The sequence below is a fragment of the Rhineura floridana genome, chromosome 16, assembly GCF_030035675.1.
Source record: "Rhineura floridana isolate rRhiFlo1 chromosome 16, rRhiFlo1.hap2, whole genome shotgun sequence".
Lineage (NCBI taxonomy): Eukaryota > Metazoa > Chordata > Lepidosauria > Squamata > Rhineuridae > Rhineura > Rhineura floridana.
Window position 1 is genome coordinate 20,965,300 of NC_084495.1, and position 22,398 is coordinate 20,987,697.

At 45.4% G+C, this 22,398-nt stretch overlaps 1 protein-coding gene across 2 annotated transcripts in view; it reads right to left on the bottom strand.

Annotated features, from left to right (window-relative positions):
• SRPX2 (sushi repeat containing protein X-linked 2) overlaps window positions 1-18,465 on the bottom strand; it is a 38,151-nt gene extending 19,686 nt beyond the window's left edge. For both annotated transcript variants that reach the window (XM_061598357.1, XM_061598356.1), the window contains exons 1-3: window positions 18,259-18,465; window positions 11,104-11,224; window positions 997-1,080 (exon numbers count right to left, since the gene is read on the bottom strand). In XM_061598357.1, the coding sequence (XP_061454341.1) occupies window positions 997-1,080; window positions 11,104-11,173 (154 nt within the window). In that variant the 5' untranslated portion in view covers window positions 11,174-11,224; window positions 18,259-18,465. The remainder of the gene's footprint in view (window positions 1-996; window positions 1,081-11,103; window positions 11,225-18,258) is intronic.
• Between the last annotated feature and the right edge of the window lie 3,933 nt (window positions 18,466-22,398).

Genomic DNA, 22,398 nt, shown 5'->3' on the forward strand with positions numbered 1-22,398 from the left:
CTCTTGTAACTAGTTTCCCTTATGTGTGTACAGTCCTTTCTCCTTAAAGCTGTTTGTGCAGCAGCTGAGAGCTGTGTCTCGTGGGTGCTGATGATTTCCTTAGGGCTATTTGTTGTGGTCGCATACCTCCCCACACATCTAGTGAGCATGTGTGTGTGTGTTTTCTTCACCCTTACTGTTTGCCTCTTCAGTTCTCCATGTTGCGGGAGGGGTGAAGAGGCAGAAAGATGTGAACTTGCCAAGGGCACCTAAACTGACCCCATTACCCCCTCCTACTCAGAATGATGTCTGTGCAACCTGGGCATGGCTGGGCCTTTCCAGAAATCCCTGGGGAGTTACTGGGAAGGGCTGGCCAACATGGTGGTCTCTATAAGTTGTTGGACCCCAACTCCCATTGGCCCCAACCAGCCTTGCCAATGATCAGGGATTATGGAAGTCACGCCTGGCGCCAGTGTGTGGCCAGGTTGGGCACTGGCTGAGGGTCCCTGCGACGGCCAAAGGTCCCTGTGGCTAGGAGGGTGGAGCTCCTGCTCCTCAATCCCTGCCGGCTTCAGGTTGCAGGTTGCGACCAGACAGTGGCACAGATTGTGAAGTGGGAGCTCTACTCTCCTAGGCGACACGAGTGTGTGCAACCAGCACACACTTAAATATGCCTGGTCGCACCTCTTGTTGTGTTGTTGAATGCCTGCCATCAACCATGATGGTGGCCAGGCCATTACTGGATCAGTGCACATGCCTGCCATCTCTCAAGATGGTGGCGGGGGCATGTTGACACCCCCACTGCCCGCTTGGGTGATGGCAGGCATGCACGCTGACATGGCGATCCAAGAAGTAATGCAACCGGGTGTATTAAAGTGCATGCATGCACACACATGGGGGACAGCCTTCTGGTGCCCAAGGGCCCACGCTGGTCTGGCCCTGGTGGAAGTTGTAGTCCAGCATCATTTGGAAGGCAGTATGTAGGTTAAGATAATCTTAAGCTGATCTAAAACTCACCTCGATATTCTGGAGCAAGAACGTGGGAGGTTTCCTCAGCGTATACTTCATTGGTTTGCGTTTCTGCAGCTGAGTAGCCGGATCCTGGCACAAAGGAGGGGAAAAATACACAAGAAGTTTGATTTTCTTGAACAAAAGACCATGCAAGAAAGGAGTGAAGGAAAAATAGGCCAAATTTACTGGGGATAAACTTTGTTGCTTTTTCTGTCTTCGATCCTTTGTGAAAAATAACAAGAGCTAAGGAAAAATAGGCCAAATTAAGCTACAAATACTGAAATAAATATTTAATAACCATGAAGTAAATTACAGAGCTTGGTAAAGTTACTTTTTTAAACTACAACTCCCATCAGCCCCAGCCAGTATGGCCACTGGATTGGGCTGATGGGAGTTGTAGTTTAAAAAAGTAACTTTTCCAAGCTCTGAAGTAAAATAAACACAACAGACAACAGTGCACTCCTGCACCTTTATGAGGCAAATGCCTGCTCCTAGAGTAGCCTGGCCAGATGCATAAATACAATATGTCAACAAAATACATGTGAATAACAGTGGTTAATATACCTCAGATGTACACTCTTCAGTTCACAATATATGTAGTGGTAATAACACTCATCCAATGGCTTTAGTACAGAAATTATTTCCTGGATCATTAATCAGGCTTGTCCAGGTAAGAATTTCTGTATAAAAGCCACTGAATGTTATGACCGCCATATATATATATATTACCATTGCATCTGGCCATAAGAGGGTATAGGAGTGCTTTGTTATCAATTGTCGTGTTTATTTTGCTGCAGGTCTATTAAAAAATTTTGCAAGCAATTTTGCCTAATATAATGCACATTGTATGTTTCTTGGGATGGGAAATGACCGCAAGACATCTCAATGTAACAAGGTATGGTGTGGCATGCTCCATCCCTCTGTCCCATACTCCTGTCTGATGCCCCTGCATCCCAGCCAGGTGGGCTTGTTGCTTTCTTTCTCACCTGGCCTATATAGAATACAATAGTACAAAAGACTGAGAAGCTTTGTTGATGTAACACAGATGAGGCAACAGAGGCTCTTAATTGGCAAAAATAGATTGTGGATGCCAGCAGATCATGAGGGAGGATGTTTGCTTACATTGGTAAGCCCTGGGAACTTGGCCTTCAAAGGCAGTTGCAACGAATCAGTCTGCTACACTGACCAGCAGGAGTGATAAACAAAGGTAGAAGCGTGAGACTCAAATAAAAAAAAACATCCCCACAGGTATAGCTAGTTAAAGTCACAGGTGCAAACCTGCACCCAGGTCCAGGGGCTCTTTGGGGTATAAATAAGGGTCCCTAACTCCTGCTCAGGGAGCCTCAGCACAGACCCAGGCTGGTTGGGGGTGCTGTGTAGGGGCCAGCTGGGATCTCGCCGTTGTTACTTGTCCGAGGCTCCCAGCGGCTGAAAGATGTAAGATCACAGCTGCATTCATTTGCATCTTTATCTATGTATTGCTTGCCATAAACCACTACCTAAATCTTTCAAATAAAGCATCGTAACTCTTTTTTCCCACTTGAGTGTTCATTGCCTCTGGAATCTCTTGAATTTTCTTGCCTATTGGCAACACAGTATGTTATCTACGTATGTTGTTTTCAATAATATATTCATTTTTATACTCGCTTTCCTCTAACATATGCATTTTGGTAAATTTATTTATTTATTTATTTAATTTAATTTATATACCGCCCTAAGCCCAAGGGCTCTCTGGGCGGTGTACATAACAATAAAACAATCAGAAAATATATAAATACAATAATACAATGGAATCAAACCAAACAGACGTAAACAAAAATCAAAACAGCAGCAAAATACATCAATAAATATTAATAGTACACATTAAAATGCCTGGGAATATAAAAAGGTTTTCACCTGGCGCCAAAAAGATAGCAGCGTCGGTGCCAGGCGCACCTCATTGGGGAGACCATTCCACAATTCGGGGGCCACAACCGAAAAGGCCCTATTTCTAGTCACCACCCTCCGAGCTTCTCGATGGGATGGTACTCGGAGGAGGGCCTTAGATGTTGAGCGCAGTGTACGGGTAGTTTCATATTGGGAGAGGCGCTCCACCAGGTATTGCGGTCCCATGCCGTGTAAGGCTTTATAGGTCAATACCAGCACTTTGAATTTAGCCCGGAAACAAATAGGAAGCCAGTGCAGACGGGCCAGAACAGGTGTTATATGAGCGGACCTTCTGGTCCGCGTCAACAATCTGGCCGCTGCATTCTGGACTAACTGTAGTTTCCGAACTGTCTTCAAGGGCAGCCCAACGTAGAGCACATTGCAGTAGTCCAATCTAGAAGTTACCAGAGCATGAACGACTGAGGCGAGGTCATCACTGTCCAGATAGGACAAATGTTGTTTGGTTGGAGAACTGCATTGCAAAATTCTGAAAAAGTGCCAGTTTTGAAGGATAGCTTGTTTCTGTTCACATACTGTTTCAAAATTTGATAGATTTCCTTTAAATGCAAAGTGAATTGAATTTCTCCCACCATATGTCTCAGTACAAGGAAGTTTCACATGTTCACTATGAGGTTATGCTTGACATTTATGGGATGCCTTTTGCAAGTGATCTTTGCATTTCAAACATTTGGAAAACTGGCCTTGGCATGAGGTGTCTGCATAGGTTTTCCAAATGGAGGCATTCAGAAGATTCTGAGATCCCATTTGTAGGGTTATGATCCATGGAAGAACAATGATGCTAATCAAACCCACTCTGACAGCCAAGACACATGGGATCACTTTGAAGGATGCTTTTGCTGAGTATGCTAAAAGGACTGAGTGCAAGCAATTCTTTACCTTCTTTGCTTTAGCAGACAAAACAGACCTAGTTCCCCCTCCAATGTTTCCACAAAGATCAATGAAACGGAACACAGAGGATACGCATGGAGACAAAAATATCTTTTGCAGTGAAATGGCGCAGAATGAATTTGGATCTGAGATGAATGAATAAGAGCTTTCAGCTGGCATTCCATCTCAGTGAGGTCACGTTTCCACTGGGTTCCCTCTCATTCCAGAGGGCACAGTTCATTCTCTTAACCACCACTCAGGCACTCTCATGAATCCTTCCCGTTCTCGCTTGTGAATGCGCCTGCCTCTTTACTTAATTTTAGGACCTATGCTTGAAATGATGCATAACGTCTTTTGCATTAGCCCAGAAACCACATCTTGGCTAAGCAAAAGGCCAGATATTTCCATTGCTCTGGCTGAGAGCATAACTTCATGTCTAAAAGAGGAAGGGTGCTGAGGAGCCAAGGCTGGCTAGATGCAAAACCTCTGGCATGGAAATGCTTCTCCTTCATACCCCACACAAGAGTGGCATGACAATGGTGACTGGAAGGCATGCTGCACATGCTCAGAAGCAATGTTATCTTTAGGACTGCCTTGTGTGTTTCAAGAAAGAGAGAGTCTAGCATTAAAGGGGCCAGCATCTTTAGGCATTAGCTAAGGTCCACAGGTCAGCAGGGGTCTTGCTATCAGTTTCCAGAACTCCCTATCCTTCAGCTTGGGCTTTTTGCTGTTGCTGCCTGTTCCACCTAACTTCTCAAAGTGAGCGGGCACTGACAGGAAGGAGCAGCAGCAAGTGCTGCTCACATTGCCCAGGTATGGATTAGGATTGTAGGAAGGGCCAGCGTCAGCAACTGGTATCCTTGGGTAGAGGCCAGTACCCCAGTGGCCTGGCAGGGTCCACCTAGGCCCTGTTACAATTTTTTTTCTTGGTCCACTGCTCTGAGGCATGGTGAGAATACTAAATGGTGGGCAGGCCCAGCTGCCTGGAATACTCTTCACTGCCAAAGCCCACTGACGGAAGTGAGGGGACACCAAAGACCATGCCCTCTCAAACCTAGATCCAGCCCTGGCTAGAGAGGCAAGGCCAGCAAATTGGAAACAGCCACAGTGATTATGAGGGGGTGGAGCTACACGGGGAACCAGCAAAGGGATCTTTGCTCAAGGACACCCTACAACCTAGAGCCAACAGTGCTTAGAATTCTGCTGGGTCTGAGCACAATTTCAGCCCAGGTGAAGAAGGAAGAGTTCTTACAACATCCACATGATACATTTAAAGTTCTATGATACCACTTTAAACATGGCTTCCACCCAGGGATCCTGGGAACTGTAGTTTAAGGGTGGTGAGCTTTGTTAAGAGGTCCCTATTCCCCTCACAGAGCTACATTTCCCAGAGTTCCCTGGGAAGAGGAACTGATAGTTAAACTGCTCGGAGAATTATAGAGGGGAAGGGGGGGCTCCTAAAAACTCTCCATCACAGGATTCTTTGGGTAAAGCCATGACTGTTTAAAGTGGCATCATAGAAATTTAAACATATAGCGCAGATGTGGCCATAGTGGGACCTGGTTGTCAGAACAGCATTTAAATAGAGGTACTTCATTTTGCAGAATGTTGTGGGCCTCTCAGCCTGTGAGAGGTTCAGTCTAGAACAAATGGCTTGTCTCATTAATGCTAAAACTGTGTCTGAGCTGAACCACTTTGGGCTATGGGTTCCTCTTCCATACAAAAAATATATTCCCAGCTTCTAGAAAGCTAGCATATCAGGGAGAAGGTTCTATTTGGTCTTGTCCCTGACCTGCTAGCTTTCTATGTGCATGGCCATATTTTGTTGTATGGGTGGAAAGGAGTTTTCAAAGACACAATCACAGTATGAAAAGGTTAGGGCAGCTGTGGGTCTCACTTTACACTCAGTTAATTTCATTGTACCTGAAAGGCTGTCCAGTCCAAGTCCGGTTTAATGAAAAAGAACCCTAAGAAGGAAGAGCACAGACCTTGAAGTTGTCCATCAACAGAGCGCACCTGGACAGCAGAACAAACAGGCACCTGGTCACCGTCTTTGCCAGGCCACATTTACATTGTACATTTATTCCACTTTAAACAGTCATGGTTTCCCCCAAGGAATCCTTGGAAGTGTAGTTTGTGAAGTGTGCTGAGGGTTGTTAGGAGACCCCTATTCCCCTCACAGACCTGCAGTTTCCAGAGTTCCCTAGGAAGAGGGACTGGTTGTTAGACCACCCAGGGAATTATAGCCATGTGAGGAGAACAGTGGTCTCCTAGCAACTCTGGGCTCATCCACGCAGTGATTTAGTGTGTGTGTGGAGCTACTTGTATCCCCTTTAATTTGCATGGTTCATATGATGTTGCAGGCAAGCAGAAGCTATTGCACAGTTTTCCCCTTTAAATCAGTATTAATCCGCTGAAAATGCAAAAAGGGAAGGAAAAACCATCTCAGCTGCGCTGTGCTCTGCCGTGTAGGTGCTTCGCTTCAATGTTTTTTGAGTGGGTGGGTGAATCGTCACTTTCAGCTGTTCCCCATTTCCTGCCCACTGTAACTGACCCATGAATTCCATTTTGTTTCTGGCGGCTTAACTGTTGACTTCTGACTGACTGCTCTGTCCTCCTGCATAGCTTTGCTGCAGCCCTCCTTTCTTTTCCCCCTTTCTCCCCCACTAAATTTCCTTCCTTCACTCCTTTTTAACCAGCGATGGCCTCCGTTTCCACAGTATTTAATCAGAAGTCCCGTTGTATTTCATCATCCCTGCAGGATGGTCAATGTAACCCCCTGCAAACATTGTTTTATCCCCCAGTTACCAGCAATGTGACAGGAGAGAGACACACACACAAACACACACACTCACTCTCCCTGTCTCCGACTCATATATACAAATTTAATTACATAGCTAATTTTTCAAAAAAGGAAGAAAGGGTTTTACTAGGGATATGTCAGGAAAGGAAACTGACACACAGAAAGAAGGAGGGGAATGATAATGGGAGAAGAGGAGTGGGGTCTAGTCAGTGTCATTTTTTCTTGTCAATTGCAGGCCGAGGTGCTCTCCCCTTCAGCCTTGAGGCTTGAATACTTGTATGGATTGTAAATTGCTTTTTCAAGGCAAGGGGAAACATTTACTTCGGGGGGGGGAAGGGACTGCGGAGAAAAGGGGCAGATGACCCCACTTTTCAACTGCCAAACTTCCAGAAGTGGTTGGGGGCAGGAGATATTGGAAATACTGCGCAGGTGAAGAATTTTTGCACATGCACAGTAACTGAGCAACCAGAGGGAGTAAACATGTAAAATTAGAGGGTGGGGACACAAGGAAACAATGACACTAATCCTTCCCAGAGAAACGCCTACTTGTGCGAATGGAAAACAGTGCACTGGAAGCTACTATTGAGCAAGAAGTGTGGACCTTAAAAATATATTACAATTGTAAAAGCAGTGTTTTTAGTATGACATTAGGCTCCCGTGTGGATAAGCCCTCTGAGCACCCTTCACAAATTACATTTCCCAGGATTCTTGGGGGGAAACCACAATTGTTTAAAGTGGAATAAATGTACAGTGTGAATGTGGACCCAATGTGTTGAGATGTGCTGCATTTCTAAGATTGCATCCATATATATAAATGAGCAAATGCAAATCTGTATCCTCTTTAATTGGCAATGCCGTTGTTACCACCCTAGAAGCGGTACATTTCAGGAATCTTTTACATCTCCCCCACACCACACTGCCACCAAGTTTGCTTAATATCTGACCTGATTAAGAGTTCTGGAGAACCTGAAAGCTTGCTTATTTCGTGACATTCTGCTTGACCCTAATATGGCTTTTTGATTTTGATGAAATGATGAATCCCTTTTCTAGACTGGGCCTCTCTCTGGCTAGGATGCTTCCCACTGTGTTGCAGAGAGAGAGAGAAAGAAAACAGGAACACTAGTCTATATGATACATTCACCACAGGGATCAGAGCAGCGTACCCATGGACAGTGTGTACACACCATGTACAATGATATCCTTTAGGCTACCACATTCCCACTCAAAAATTATTGTCCATCTCCAGCATCACATTCCCACACCACCAGCCTCAAGGGAAAGTTTGATGTCTGTGTCTAACCATCTCCTAGAGGGAAATGGCCGAGTCAGCCTCCTTAGCCCACAGTGGTTGCAGCTCCAGGGATCATGAATGCAGCCAACATAATGCTCCCTCTGGAAGATGGAAATGCAGAAATCAAAACTGTCTCATCCACCCACGCAGCTCATAGTCAGAGGCCCACAGCTAGGCCAGCCTTGTCCAAACCAAACCCAGGATCAATGTAGTAGGGCAGCAAAATGGGCAAGAGTGATTCTAATATTCACATTACACTAGAACTGCAGAGACGCAACCACTATGCTGCCATACCCAGTGTGGGGGTTCACAACCAGAAAAATACAAAAAATGGCAGGAAAATGGCAGACATTCCCAAAACATCCCTGGAAACTCCACCAGTGCCCACCAATCAAGGTCAAAGCTGGCAATGATGTGCACATGGTGCCCAGAGAATTTGCCATGATGGAGAGCCAATCCCAGCACATACCTCTGCATCACCCCTGTCCACACACAACATGTAAGATAATGCCACGGCAACCCCCACTTAATAATAATAGTAAATAATAATTTAATACCAACTCTTCAGCAGCAGGTCCCAGGAGGGTGGGTTACAACAATTTAAATTTCAGTATTAAAAACAGTTAAGACAAATAACAGTCACTGGAATAGGATGGACTATCCATGCCATGAGGTCTTCAGGGGAGTTGCTGCTTATGATACCCCCCATGGCTTGGATCCAACAGGAGCTGCATCTTCAGTATTGTGGGTGCAATTTTATAGAACTCCCTTCCAGTTGAGGGCAGGCAGGCTACCTCCCTGTTAAACTTCTATCACCTACTGAAGCCTTTTAAAAAAAAACAAAACGCAGGCATTTAGAATTCTGATTTCAAAATTTTAACTGATTTTTATTTTCATTGTATTGCGTTTTTTGTATGCTGCTTAGACACTATTGGCATTTGGCGGTATATAAATTGTCATAAGAAATAATAATGAAAAAAATTAATCCACCTCACTGGCCTCAGCTAGCTTTGACCCCAGTAATGATACCAGTCCCTAGGCATCCCTCTAGGCAAGGGTTTGAATCCACTTGGCCTTCTTAGAAAAACTATTTTAAGACCACAAGACACACGAAAAGAGGAGGCAGGAGAAGACCTATAAATCAGAGCTATGTAGCTCCCTAGGGAGGTTTGTCTGCACAGAGCACGCTTAGCCCTCCTGTGGAACGGGTTCAAGTCCTGCTCTGGAAGGGCAAGGCTCTTTTGACTAGCAGCCAATGGGAGGATCCAGAACACACAAGGACAGCCACAGACACTCATAGACAGCAACAGGATCTTTGCTGGGGTGTTCAGTCAGCATAATATTTCATGCTGATGACATATTCTGGGGGTTCCTCTGAATCCTGTGGGCCCTCAGCTGGCACGTCTTCAGTCTAGGCCCATGCCTGTTGTTCAGCCTTCGCTAATCAGGTGCCCTGCAGCATGCTGACTAGGGCTGATGGGAGTTGTAGTCCCAAACCTCTGGAGGGCACTTGCTTGATGAAGGCTGCGTTGATGAATTAGGGCGCAATCCAATATGTACTGATTTGGGAGTAAGTCCCATTGAACCCAATGGAGTAGACATGTACTGGATTGCAACCTTAGCAAGATTAGTCTATTCAAAACCTGTTGCTCACACCCCTCCTGCCCCTGATAAATTTTAAAAGAGAATTTGACAGTCTCACTGTCTGATAAGGCTCTCAGCGGCTAAGCTACTAGCAAGAATGGCTATGTACTACCGCTGTTGGAGACAATATGCCTCCATATATCAGTTTCTGGGAATCAGGAGAGCTCTGTTGCACTCAGGTCCTTTTTGTGGACTTCCCACAGGGATCTGGCTGGCCACTGTGAGAACAGGATGGCGGACGCTGGGCTAGATGGGCTTTTGGCCTGATCCAGCAAGGCTCTTCAGATGATGAGGATGAATTATTTAAGGGAGGATGGGAAAATCATAGCCTGTTGTCATTTGTTTCTGTCCAGCTGCTATTCAAGTCCCTAGAGCTCCCTACGAAAAAAGGGCCATACCTATATAGTCAGGGCCTTTTAAGCCTCAGACACATCTGGCCAAGCACATCTGTTGCAAGGTTTCCCTGACGCTGATTTAAACGATTGGTGTCTCGAAAGTATTTGCTTGCCTGGCAGTGAGCGGGCAATGGATGGGATTTTAACAGGACACTAGAGCCAAGGAATCAAAGAAACTCAGAAGCTCAACTGAGGAAGGAAAGAGGCTTACTCCCCCCCCCCACCGGCGGTGGCACCTCCCCGCCCCCAGCACTGCTTACTGTCTGTAACTGCTCCAGACAAACCATCACTTGCCAAGTGGTCTCCCCGTCAGCCAGAGACGGGACATGTGGAAAAATTTAGCTTCTGCTCTTGCAGCTGCGAGGGGGAGGCGAGTTATATTTACTTATATCTGGGGATAGTCCTAACCCCAAAGGTTCTTTTCTGTCGGCCTGCCCTCACACCCAGGAAAACAGGCACCAGGCTTAGCTCCACAATGGCTCCTTACTTTAGTAGCGCTGTAGTGCAGCTCAGGATCTGTAGGATGCGGGCATGCTGGTTGCTTCTCCCCTTGGATTCTACTACAGAGCTACCCTACTGTGTACAGAGCAGACATTCTGTTGTCTTGCTTGGATGGCAGCTCAAGAGCCAAAAAGGGAGACCACAGCTAATTGCAATGCATGTATAACAAGATGAGCCAGACTCGGCGTGACTCGGCTATAGCTCTCCATCCAATTCACTATTGTCCCCTCCAAGTGGCAGCTGGACCTCCAAGGCTTTGGGACAGGGGTCTTTTTGAGCCCTGTTACCAATAGTGGCACAACGTGGCAGTGGCACCCTTGCGGTGGCAGCAGTGCTATGCTCCTTGGGGAGGGCTGGATGGGGCGGTGACAAGGCTGGGGGCATCCTGGTTTGGTGGCAGCTGCCTCGTGAAGGTGTGTACAGCCCTGCCAGCCTGGAGCTCACCCGAGCTCACCCCATCCCAGCAAACGAGGCTATGTTGCTGGGAGGGCACCTCTGCTGGTTGCCTACTGCTGCCTAAGGGCCCTTGCCTAAGGGCATGTAGCCCCTGGAATGCTGCCTATGAGGAAATGCAGCCCTTGAACTGAAAAAGCTTCCCCACTCTTCTTCTTATGGTTATTCATTCTAATCCCATCCCGCATTGGGACTGGCTTGTCAGTGCTTACCTTCGTACCATGTGGAGGACACCACTTCGGCCCAGAGAAGCAGGAGGAGGAAGGATGCTTCTTGATGCATCTTTGCATGGAAAGGGAGATTCCAGCTGCACGGTGTGGCCGAGAATTCCAGCTGTGGGACCAAGAATAAGAGGTAGGAGGTCAACAACAGAAAGCAGTGGCAACCTCACTCCCTGCTCCCAATGCTTGAGCACAAACAGATGTACGCATTTAGTCCCTAGCTCCCTATACATTTTAAATTGTGGGGTGAATCTAACTTTTACTCAGAGTAGACCCACTGACATTACTAGATTAAGTTAATCTTGGCCATTAATTTCAATGGGTCTTCTCTGGGTAGGAGTAGCACTGGATACGGCCCTGTACATTTGAGTTAGCATCTCTGCCAGTTTTCAGTAGCGAGGAGGATGTGACAATCAAAGTTTTGCTTGAAACTTCAGCATGTATGATTTAATATTTGTCTGCCGCTTTCCCAACAACCTGAGCTGAAAGCAGCTCACAATAACAAAGCATTAACAAAGAACAACAAAAAATACAAATGAAATATACAGTAAAGGTCCAAGAAATGAGTCAAAACAATATCAGATAGCAACATTACAAAGCACAAATTGGGTCACCCTGGAGCTATGTTAGGCATGCCATTTAACCCTGCAGCAAAAAATCCAAAAGGCCATCAATCAAGCCAGCCCTATCTCTCCCCTAGGGTGTACAGACATTCCCCTCCAGTGTCTCACTCAGGGGAGACCACGTTTCCCACATGTGAGTAGGAAGTTTTAATTTTTGACTTTTGGTTTTCAGAACTTCTGTTTGATGGGCATTCAAAAAGAGAATGTAGGGGGACTCAATCCAGAAATCCTAGCACAGCTACAGCAGGTTGCATGTGAAAATTTCCCCAGCAAAAAGCTGGATGGCACAGTGCTGATCACCTGCTTGGAAGGCAGGGGAGCATCAATTGCCCGAGCACCATTTGCGCAGATGCGCAGTGCAGCTCTGTTGCCTTTCTTGGACTATGGGCACTGCAGGCTGGTGTTTCTTTGCTGGTGGATTCGACAACATGCCTTTGACACAATAACAGCGCATTAGAAATGGATTTATTCTGCTTTATTAGTTGTTTTGTGATGCTTCCCCAATGCTACCACATTGGCCACACCGGCACCTTATATTTAAAGCAGTATTATACCACTTAAAAAAGTCATGCTTCCCCCAAAGAATCCTGGGAACAATGTTTGTTAAAGGTGCAGGGAGTTCTTAGGAAGCCCTTATTCCTCTCACAGGGCTACCGTACCCAGAGATCCCTGGGATGAGGGATTGATTGTTAAACCACACTGGGAACTGTAGCTTTGTGAGGGGAACAGGCACAAGCAGCCAGTGCAAAATCAAACCCTGCCCACTAACTGTTGCCAGCCCCCTTTGGAGGGAATCAACTGATTGGTGGGTGGGCCTGGTTTTTTAAAAAAAATCGCCTTCCTGGTCATCCCCCTTGGCCCACATGTCTGAGGTTCCCCACCCGTGTTATGGAATGCCGCCCTATAGGAAGTCCACCTGGTGCCAACTCTGCTGACCTTTGAGTGGCGGGCTATGGCCTCCTTGTTTGCCTCAGCTTTTCTGAGTTTCTAGCTTTAGTTTCTGTTGCTGTAAGGCAGGGTTGCCAACATGGTGCCCTCTGGTGGACTTCAATTCCCATCATTCCCAGGCAGCCAATGTGGCCAGAAAAGATGGGAGTTGTAATGCAATAAAACAGCCGTTCTCAACCGGTGTGCCTCCAGATGTTGTTGGACCACAACTCCCATCAGCCTCAGCCATTGGCAATGCTGGCTGAGGCTGATGGGAGTTGTGGTCCAACAACATCTGGAGGCACACTGGTTGGGGAAGGCTGCAATAACATCTGGAGGGACCCATGTCAGCTATCCCTGCTGTAAGAAATTGTGCTAGCTCCATAAGATGTTTTTATGATGGATATGATTGATATTAGGTGTCTTTCATCCATTCTCTCTGCTTCTTTGGTTGCCTGCATTTTGATTGATGTGTAACCCATTCTGAGATGAACAGTGGGAAGAAAGTATTCTAAAGAAAAGCACACATATACATGCATACTTATGCACAAGAGGTTCAAGGCGTCACACATGAGGGTCATCCCATTTTATGCTCACAACAACCCTGTGAAGGGAGGTTAGGTTGAGAGCTTGTGCCCAGCCCAAGCTTAGTGAGCAAGCTTAGTGGCTGAGCAGGGATTTGAACTTGCGTCTCCCCAGACACTTTAGCCCAAGCATGGGGAACCTGTGACCCTTCAGAAGTTGCATGGACTACAAATCCCATTACCCCTGACCATTGACCAGGCTGCCTGGGACTGATGGGAGTTGGAGTCCAGCAACACCTAGAGGGCACCTACAGGTTAGGCAACGCTGCTCTAACCACTGCTGCACTCCACTGGATCTCACTGCTGTGTCCGATTGCACCAGAAGGCATTAAAGCCCCACAGGTACTGACACAGGAATTAGAGAACACTGGTGGTGTTTCACCAGTCTCTTCCAACCGGCTGTTTGCACATATTATGTGTAAGCCAAAAGTGTCTGTCAGTTAATGGGGAGGAACAGGCAGGAGGCACAAGAGGGGGAAAAGGTCCTTGGAAGAGAGGCCCATAACAGCCACTGTACCAGTTAATAAAAAAAGGCTGTGCCAGTCAAAGAGGCTTTCAACTGCAGAAGGAGAGAGTGAAAGAGAGATGCATGTGTGTTGCTTGCAAGTTGGGTGTATTGCTTCTTTAGGCTTTGCGTTATGACTTTATAAGATTCATTCAATTTGCTTATCGCTTCTCAATAAACAGCACGGACAATGCTAGACGAGAGACTGTAGTCACTTCCAGTTGACCTGCTTGATGACCATTTTCTTTATTTGTTTGCAACGCTGACGACACTGACTATTTAATGAGCATTCATCCTGATTTGTTAGGGGAGGTTAGATGATGTGTCAAAGCAAGCACTATGCTACCCTTCCTGGTGCATTTCTCCATCATTTTCCTTATCACAAAAAGTCTAATACTTTGGGCAAGTGGGTTTATTGTGAGACTCCCAATCCACGATAATGGTGAGATCTGAATTTGCCGGTATGTGGTTGAATCCCACCCCATAATAGCGACAGTCCGGAAGTGCTCTGTCTGTTAACAAAACAGATGCTAACTTTAAGATTTACTATGGATTTGGGCCAGTGACTTCCAGAAGCCAGAGAGATATATTTTGTACATTGCCTAGATATATATTGGTTTGGGTGATTGGTTGAGTTTATTTATATGCCGCCTTTCCACAGCAAGCAGTGCCCAAAGCAGCATATGGAAGACAATAACAATATAACAACAACAATAGAATGTAAACAGAAGGAAAGAAAGGAGAGGGAAAAGAAAGGGTGAATGTGCAGTGGGCTGGTAAGCCGGAAATCTTGGCAAATAAACGATGAGTAAGGAATAGCTTGACAAATACACAGAAGCAGGCTCACTGCTGAACTTCCTGATAAATGGGGATAAACAAAATGAAAAAAAAAATTCAAAACAAGTTAGAGAGTCCAGTGGAAACAACAAATCAAAACCATCCAGAGAGTTCAGCTGGCTCCTCCTCCTTGATGCCTGTTTTGAATTAAACAAGACAAAAGAATAAACGTGCACTCAATAGGTGGTCCTCAGGATCCCAGAGTATGCTGTAGCCTGTTGGGCTGGAGGGACTTTTCTATGCCTGGGGTATGCTGCAGTCCAGATTGGACAGGTGGATCTGGAAGGAGAGAGCTGGGGAACTTGTGGCCCTTCAGATGCCATTGGTTTCCTGTTCTCTCAGACCCAGCCAGCATGGCCAAGGGTCAGAGATGAGACCTGAAGTGCAGCAACATCTGAGGGTCACAGCTTCCCCATTCTTGTGGATCTTGCCTGGAAGCGGGGGGGGGGGGAGTCAGGCTAGATATCCTTTGTGTCTCCTCCACCTTTCTTATTTTCTAATAAATATCTCTCTTAGTTTTTTTAAAAAAGAGTGGCTTCAGTTACACATTTGTTGTCACTTTAAATCTTCTCAGGAGGCTTTGCTATTTGATGCAACACTTTGGGGATGAGGCTGTATGAAAGAGGCACGTCTGGTTATAAATGAAGTTCCCTTATACAGAGTCAGATCAGTGGTCAACCCAGCCCACACAGTTAAGCATTCTGGCTGGCGATGGCTCTCTGAGGTTTCGGGGAAGCTTTCTGCGGTATTTCTACTGGAGAGAGCCTTTTGACTAGAGGGGCCAGGAATTAACAACATAATAAAACCTTGCTGGATCAGATCAAAGGCCAATCTGGTCCAGTCTTCTATTCACACAGTGATCAACCAGATCTCTATGGCAGGGATAGCCAACATAGTGCTTTCCAGATGTGGCTGGACAACAACTCTCATATCCTCTGGCCGCTTGCCACGTTGGCTGGTGAGGAATTGGAGTATACCAACATCTGCAGGGCACCTTGTTGGCTACCCCGGTCTACAGAAAGCCCGCAGACAGGACCTGAGTGGTATAGCACTCTTCTCTCTTGTAATCCCCAACAACTGGAATTCAGAGCATGCTGCCTCTGATATTGGAAGTAATAAATGGCCTTCACAACTAGTAGCACCTCCTTCCATCATGACTGTGGTAGTCTCCCAGTTATGGAATGCTGTCTCCAGGGAAGCTCACCTGACACTGTCATCTTTTTGATGCCAGGTGAAAAGGTTTGTTATTCTCCCAGGCATCCAAGGTAGAGGCCATCATTACATCTTATGCAGCAAATTCCATAGTTAAGTACAGTAGGGCCCCACTTTTTGGCGTTCTGCTAATACAGCGGTTTTCAATTAGAGGAAGGCCCCACTCATATGGCGCTTGTTCCGCTTTTACGGCGTTTTTCGGGTGTCAGTCGCCATTTTATTGACGGAGTTCTACTTTTCAGCCGGTTTTGCTTTTAGGCGGGGGTCAGGAACATAACCCGCCGTTTGAGTGGGGCCCTACTGTATGTGCGGTGAAATATTTCCTTTTCTCTGTCCTGAATCTCCCATCTTTCAGCTTCTTTGGAGGACACCAGTTTATGAGGGAGGGAGAACAACCTCTCCCTACCCACTTCCTTCCTATCACATATACTTTTATGGGCCTTTATCATGTTCCTCTTTATTCACCTTTTTTCTAAATGTTGCAACCTTTCCTCGTTGTTCCACTCCCTTGATCATTTTGGTTGCTGTTTTCTGAACCTTTTCCACCTCTGCAATATCTTTTTTTTTTTAAGGTGCAGGGACCAGTACAGGGTATTCCAAAGTGGGTTCACACCATAGATTGATATAAAGATGTAATCATAGCGGCAGGTTTTTAAAGCTCCCTGTTCTAATGATCCCTGGGATCTGCCCTTTTCACAGCAGCTGAGTGCTCGGTTGATATTTTCATGGAGCTGCCCACCACGACCCCAGGATCACTTTCTGGTTAAGTCACTGCCACGTACCAGCTCATATTCCATCAGTGTATATGTGAAGCTGGGATTTTTTGCCTGAATGTGCACCACTTCACATATTAAACCTGGAACCTTTTTTATGCTAGGTATGTCCTCTCTTCCTTTGCTACAGTCCTTCCACAATTATCCTCATTACCCCCACCCCTGTTAATGACAGAAATCATATATACAACAAGCTAAAATGGGAAATGTGTTATTTATCTATTGCATTTCACTTATGAGGTGTAAAATGCTTTACAATCCAGTTTGCATCACCAACAACCCTTTGGGGTAGGTGGAATAGCATTCCTATTTTAAAGGTAGGGAGCTGAGGCTGAGAGATAGTAGTTGGCCAAGACTACTCCTATGTAGACATGTCTCAAACTCAGCTCCCTGCCCAATGAAGCAGAATGGCTCTCCTTACTAAAAAGTTCCACAATGTGTATGCCCCCTCCCATCCTATCTCAAGGTGGAATAACTATTCTGCTAGCAAATTTGTAAGTTAAGGTAAGACAGGTCTACCTGTACAAAGAGACAATGTGTAAGATAAGCAGGGATTTGGTCTCCTGTGCTCAAATCACCAAGATCCCTGTCCCCCACCCTACTATGCTTCCACTGAAGTTAAGTTCTGAGCAAGACAAGGGTAGCCAACATAGTGCTGTGGACTACAACTCCCATTAGCCCCAGCTAACATGGCCAATGGAAAGCGATGATGGAAGTCGTAGTTCCACAACATGTTGAGGGTTACTCTTGACACACACACACACCACCCTCTGTGCTTGAGGAATGCTCTCCCCAAGGAAGCATGCCAGACTCCATCATTGTCTGTTTTTAGGCACCAGGCAAAAACATTCTTATTTATCCAGGATTTTAGTTTTTTATTGGGAAGGTAGTTAAGATAGGTCAGTGGCCTCGTTCTGCTCATCCTTCCTTTTAAAATACTTATCCAAAAATCTATTTAATTTTAGTTGATTGTAGTTTTTATATCTGATTTTAATGTCTTTTTATTTCTGTTTTTATATGAAATAACATATATGAGACACCTGAATGCAAAATATTATTAATGATAATACTTGCCGGAACAACTGTCTTCAGCTCTGGCTCTCCTCTGTGTAGGGTTATCATCCAAATTCTTTCCCCACCCCCATCCCCGGCAGGCTATAGAATTTGAAAATTCAGTTTTTTTTCTCTCCAGAATGCATTTTCTTCTATTTTTACCATTTTCTGCAGGCTTTTTTTGTGAAACTGGTTCAGAGAAAAAAAATAGGGTACAAGTTGTTCTAGTAAGTAAATAAATAGATGGACCAGTCATCCCTTGCAGCTTGCTAAAGTGGCAAGACAACCCTATATCCCCCCCCCACCTACTGACAACAAGTAGCCGGTTTCCCTTTGTGTTGTACTGATGTGCACTCATAGATAATGCTTTGCATTATCACAACCGTATGCACGCTGCCCACTCAGATGCAAGTCCTAACTCACTGGGACTTGATCCCAGGAAAGTGCATTTACGGCTACAGCTGAACTGCTTTGATTATGTAAGTCGGTCAGAGAGCCTCCGCAGAAGAGTGGCTAATAATTTCCTTAAACAAAAGGAAATAAATAATTTTTTCCCATCACCTCCTAATTAATCTCTCTCATTCACTGCAGATGAAGAAGCCAAGTACTGGCCAAAGCAAATTCTCTCTTACCTGTTTGCCTGTAGATCTGTGTGGTGGTCGTTCCTCTTTCTCTTAATCCCCCATACAGGAGACCTTCTCTTTAACTTTCTAAAAACCAGTCACTTGTTCTTACACAGGTCCCAGACTCAGCTAATGCTGCCCAGATGTGGGGCAGCCTGCAGTTGCCAGATGTTTCTTTAAAGCTGTACTGCCTCAGTTTCGAGAGAGGATGAGAAAGGAACAGAAGGGTGGTGAGGAAAATAGAGCCCGGCTGCTAAGAAGGAAAGAGAGCTTACTAAACAATCCATTCAGTGCAGAACATGCAACACCCAAAGCAGGGTTAAAGCAACATAAACAGCCCTCTGGAGACATATGATACTGCACATTTTATGAGTCAGAAATTCATGGTTTAAAAGAAAAGCAGTCAGTGATGTTTTCACACAGGTTTTTATAGAGCGAGGACAATGTGGGAGGGAATCTTTAGGATTTTGGTTCTAGTGTGGTGGTGGGAAATTCAGTTTTCTGCATCACAAAGTTCAGAGAAGTGCACATTTTGAAGGCTAGCTGTGTTTCAGTTCACATATTAGTTCAAACACTGTGAATTAGGTAGTTTCTCATTCAAATGCAAGCATAATCAAATTTCTCCCCATCCCTCTAAGGCAACCTTTCCCAACTGGCGTGCCTCCAGATGTTGTTGGACCACAACTCCCATCAGCCTCAGCCATTGGAAATGGTGGCTGAGGCTGACAGGAGTTGTGGTCCAAAAACATCTGGAGGCACACTGGTTGGGAAAGGCTGCTCTAAGGGGAGACCTATTGAAATTAACCTAAATCAGTCATGTCCAATCATTCCAGTTGTTGTACTCTGAGTAGAACCAACATTGGATACATCCCATTGTGTAAAGATTCTTTCTAACACTCTGTTCAAGTGAGACATATAATTATGTTATATGACATATAATTTATTCTGCAGCTGTTCCATACATTTCACTGGGCTTTGATTTGGATTAAGTCTAGAATCCTATGCACAGAGACCAAAGAAGTAAGACAAGACAACACAACCAAGAAAGACAAGACAAGCAATATATGTGTAAATTCTGAGAACTGAATAACTTTATTGTTTGGGGCTGTTCTGAAGTGTACTGTGTATGGCTCCCACTCGTTAACTCCTCCTGAGCTACAAGCTAAGAAGCTCAATAGCTGAGGAGGAAGGCAGTGCAGAGAAGGCAAAAAACCTGTTCAGGTTCAACAGGGAAAAATTCCTTCTCGGCTCCAATTCAGGCAACCAGCAATGCCTGCACGGCCAGGTTAAGTGGTGAGTGGGGCATTTCTTCAGGTAGCCCTGGAAAAGACCAAACAGAAAAGGATCTCACCTTTGTCAGGTCTACCTGAGGCCTCATTGAAATAGCCAGTCTGTGTCTGGGTTCAGACACAACTTGAGCTAAATACTTCACATCAGTGGGCCTATTGTTGCATCCCAGTGCTTGTGACAACAGAGGATGACAGCAGTGAAAGGGAGGTAGAGTGATGATGAATGTCCACTGTTGGGGTCCTTCGTCTCCATTCTATCATTTGCCAGGCCATTTTCTAGCACACAGACCTAAAGAGAGAGAGAGATCCATTATATTGAATGAGTAAACAAGAGAGATGGATACTTGATCTCAGCTAACTATGACACAATAGCTTACCTTGTCAGTTAGTCCTTTCTTATTCTTGGCTGCACCTTGTGACATATATTCAATCCGTTTATCACATATAACCAGAGCTTGGAAAAGTTACTTTTTTGGACTACAACTCCCATCAGCCCCAGCCAGCTGCTGGGGCTGATGGGAGTTATAGTTCAAAAAAGTAACTTTTCCAAGCTCTGCATATAACCCTCCTTCCTCTTCCTCTGCTTCCATGTGTTCTCTTCTGCATTTCATGGGCCTGAAAAGAACAGGGGATCATGGGCCTGAAAAGAACTGGAATCTTCAGAGGGGTAGGCAAAATGAACTATGGGAATATAACACTAGGTGCCACTCACCAGCTGTTCCATCTATTGGCTGCTTGGATCCCTTCTAAGGTCCTCTTCAACATACACCTACACTTCTATCTTTCCGGCACCAGGTAAAGACCTTTTTATGCTCCCAGGCATTTTAATCTTTTAATTTTCTTAATCTTTCTACTTTTAACATGTATCCTTCTTAATTTGTGTTGTATTTCGTTTTTGTTGTGCTTTCTGTTGTTTGTTTGTACATGTTTTTGTGATTTTTTACTATGATATATTGTATTTTATCTTGTTTGTTCACCGCCCTGAGAGCTATTCTGCTAAGGGCGGTATATAAATTGAAATAATAAATATAAATATGTCTGTTCAATGGACCTGCAAAGAGCAGAGTTGTCAGATAAGTAGCCAAAAGGGTCTGTGTAACTATGACATCTCCAACTATTCCAACAACAGGAAAAATGTCTTACCTCATCAATTTCCTGCCTTGTGTGTGGATCTTCTGCACCTTGGGACATATTTAGGGTCCACACTGAGGTCTAAGGCCAAATAGCACATTCATTATCACACTGGGGTCCAAGAGCCAGAGTCCTCTTTCTCTGTTCTCATTCTAGGGTCTTCTTCAACATGGGCCTGGCCTTCCAATGGGAAGAGATCACAGCTGCCAAATAGGTAGACAAGAGGGACAGTGAATCTATGGCATCCTATAATATCTCACCTCTTCAGTGAGATTCCTGTGGTTCTTGTGCACCTTGTGACATATTTTGAATGATGATATGTGTCACAAGGTGCAGAACATAATCTGATGTGATCAAGACTGCAGCCCTAAAAGCCAAGATCCTCCTTCCCCATTCCTCTTCTCAACCTAAGATCTTCACTGGTCTTTCAGCAGGGAACGGACCTACAAAAGACAGAGAATCTAGCTGTCAAGATCATCAGTCCACTGTCCCTCTTGTCTACCTATTTGACAGCTCCAGTTCTGCACCTTGTGACATGTCTTCAGTCATCAAGAGCATCAATCCACTGTCCCTCTTGTCTATGCGGTCATACTTGGCCTCATCTACATAACACAGAGTGTGGACCTGAAAAGAGCAGAAATCCCCTATGTTAAATGGGTAGGCACTGTCCCAAAGGCAACAAACCAAGGAGACTGGGATACCGAATCAAGTGCTACTCACCAAGTGGCTTCTTGTCTTCTGTGGCAGCAGTCCTCAGAATGAAAGCATCCAAGAGATACTTATCTGGGAGTCAGGGCTGGCCCCAGGCATGACGGAGCCCTTGGTCACTGATGTGCCCTGGCCCAGGGCCGGCCCCATGCATGACGGGGCCCTTGGTCACCGATGTGCCCTGGCCCAGGGCTGGCTCCAGGCATGATGGGGCCGTTGGGCACCGATGTGCCCTGGGCCCCTCCGCTCCCCTTCCGTGATCTGTGGAAGCAACCACGGGAGGGATCGCAGGACAGGAGCTTCTGAGCCCAGGGGGGTTGGAGTTTGCTCTCAGAGAAAGTGATTATTCTCTGAGTGCCCACTGGAAACCCAACTGGGTTGAGAAACTGTCTGCCTTTTTATAAGCAGTTGCATTGAGATCTGAGAGGACATGTACCGTTATGATGGTGGGGAGGTAGATGAGGTCATGCTTACTTTCATTATGTTGGAAGAAGGGGGCTGCAAGACCCCCTGGTAAGTATCTGGATATGCAGGACATAAGTCTTTCTGTGGTTAGAAGAATGAGAGATGGAAAACCTGGACCAGGATCAAGAGGAGCAGGGAAAACATAAGAGGAGCCCTACTGGAAGAGGCCAAAGACCAAAGACCTGCCTGGTTTACTATTCTAGGGATGGGGGAAAAACTTGATTCCATTCACATTTATAGCTGCATCTATCAAGTCTATCAAATCCACACTTTCTGAAACAAAGCCAGCCTTCAAAATACACACTTTATCCAAATTTTGCAATGCTGTCCTCCAACCAATGTCTGTTAGAGGAAAATGTGTATAAAAATGCATATATTAGTGAAAATAAGATACAAAGATGCACTGTATTAGGAGAAATTGCTTGAAAAACTGTACATTAGTCAAAACTGCAGACAAAAATATTTGTTAGGAAAAATTCACACTAAAATGTTGAAGAATCTTCATGAGGATTTTTAAAAAAAATCACAAATTGCTGCAGAAACATGGAGAACTGTG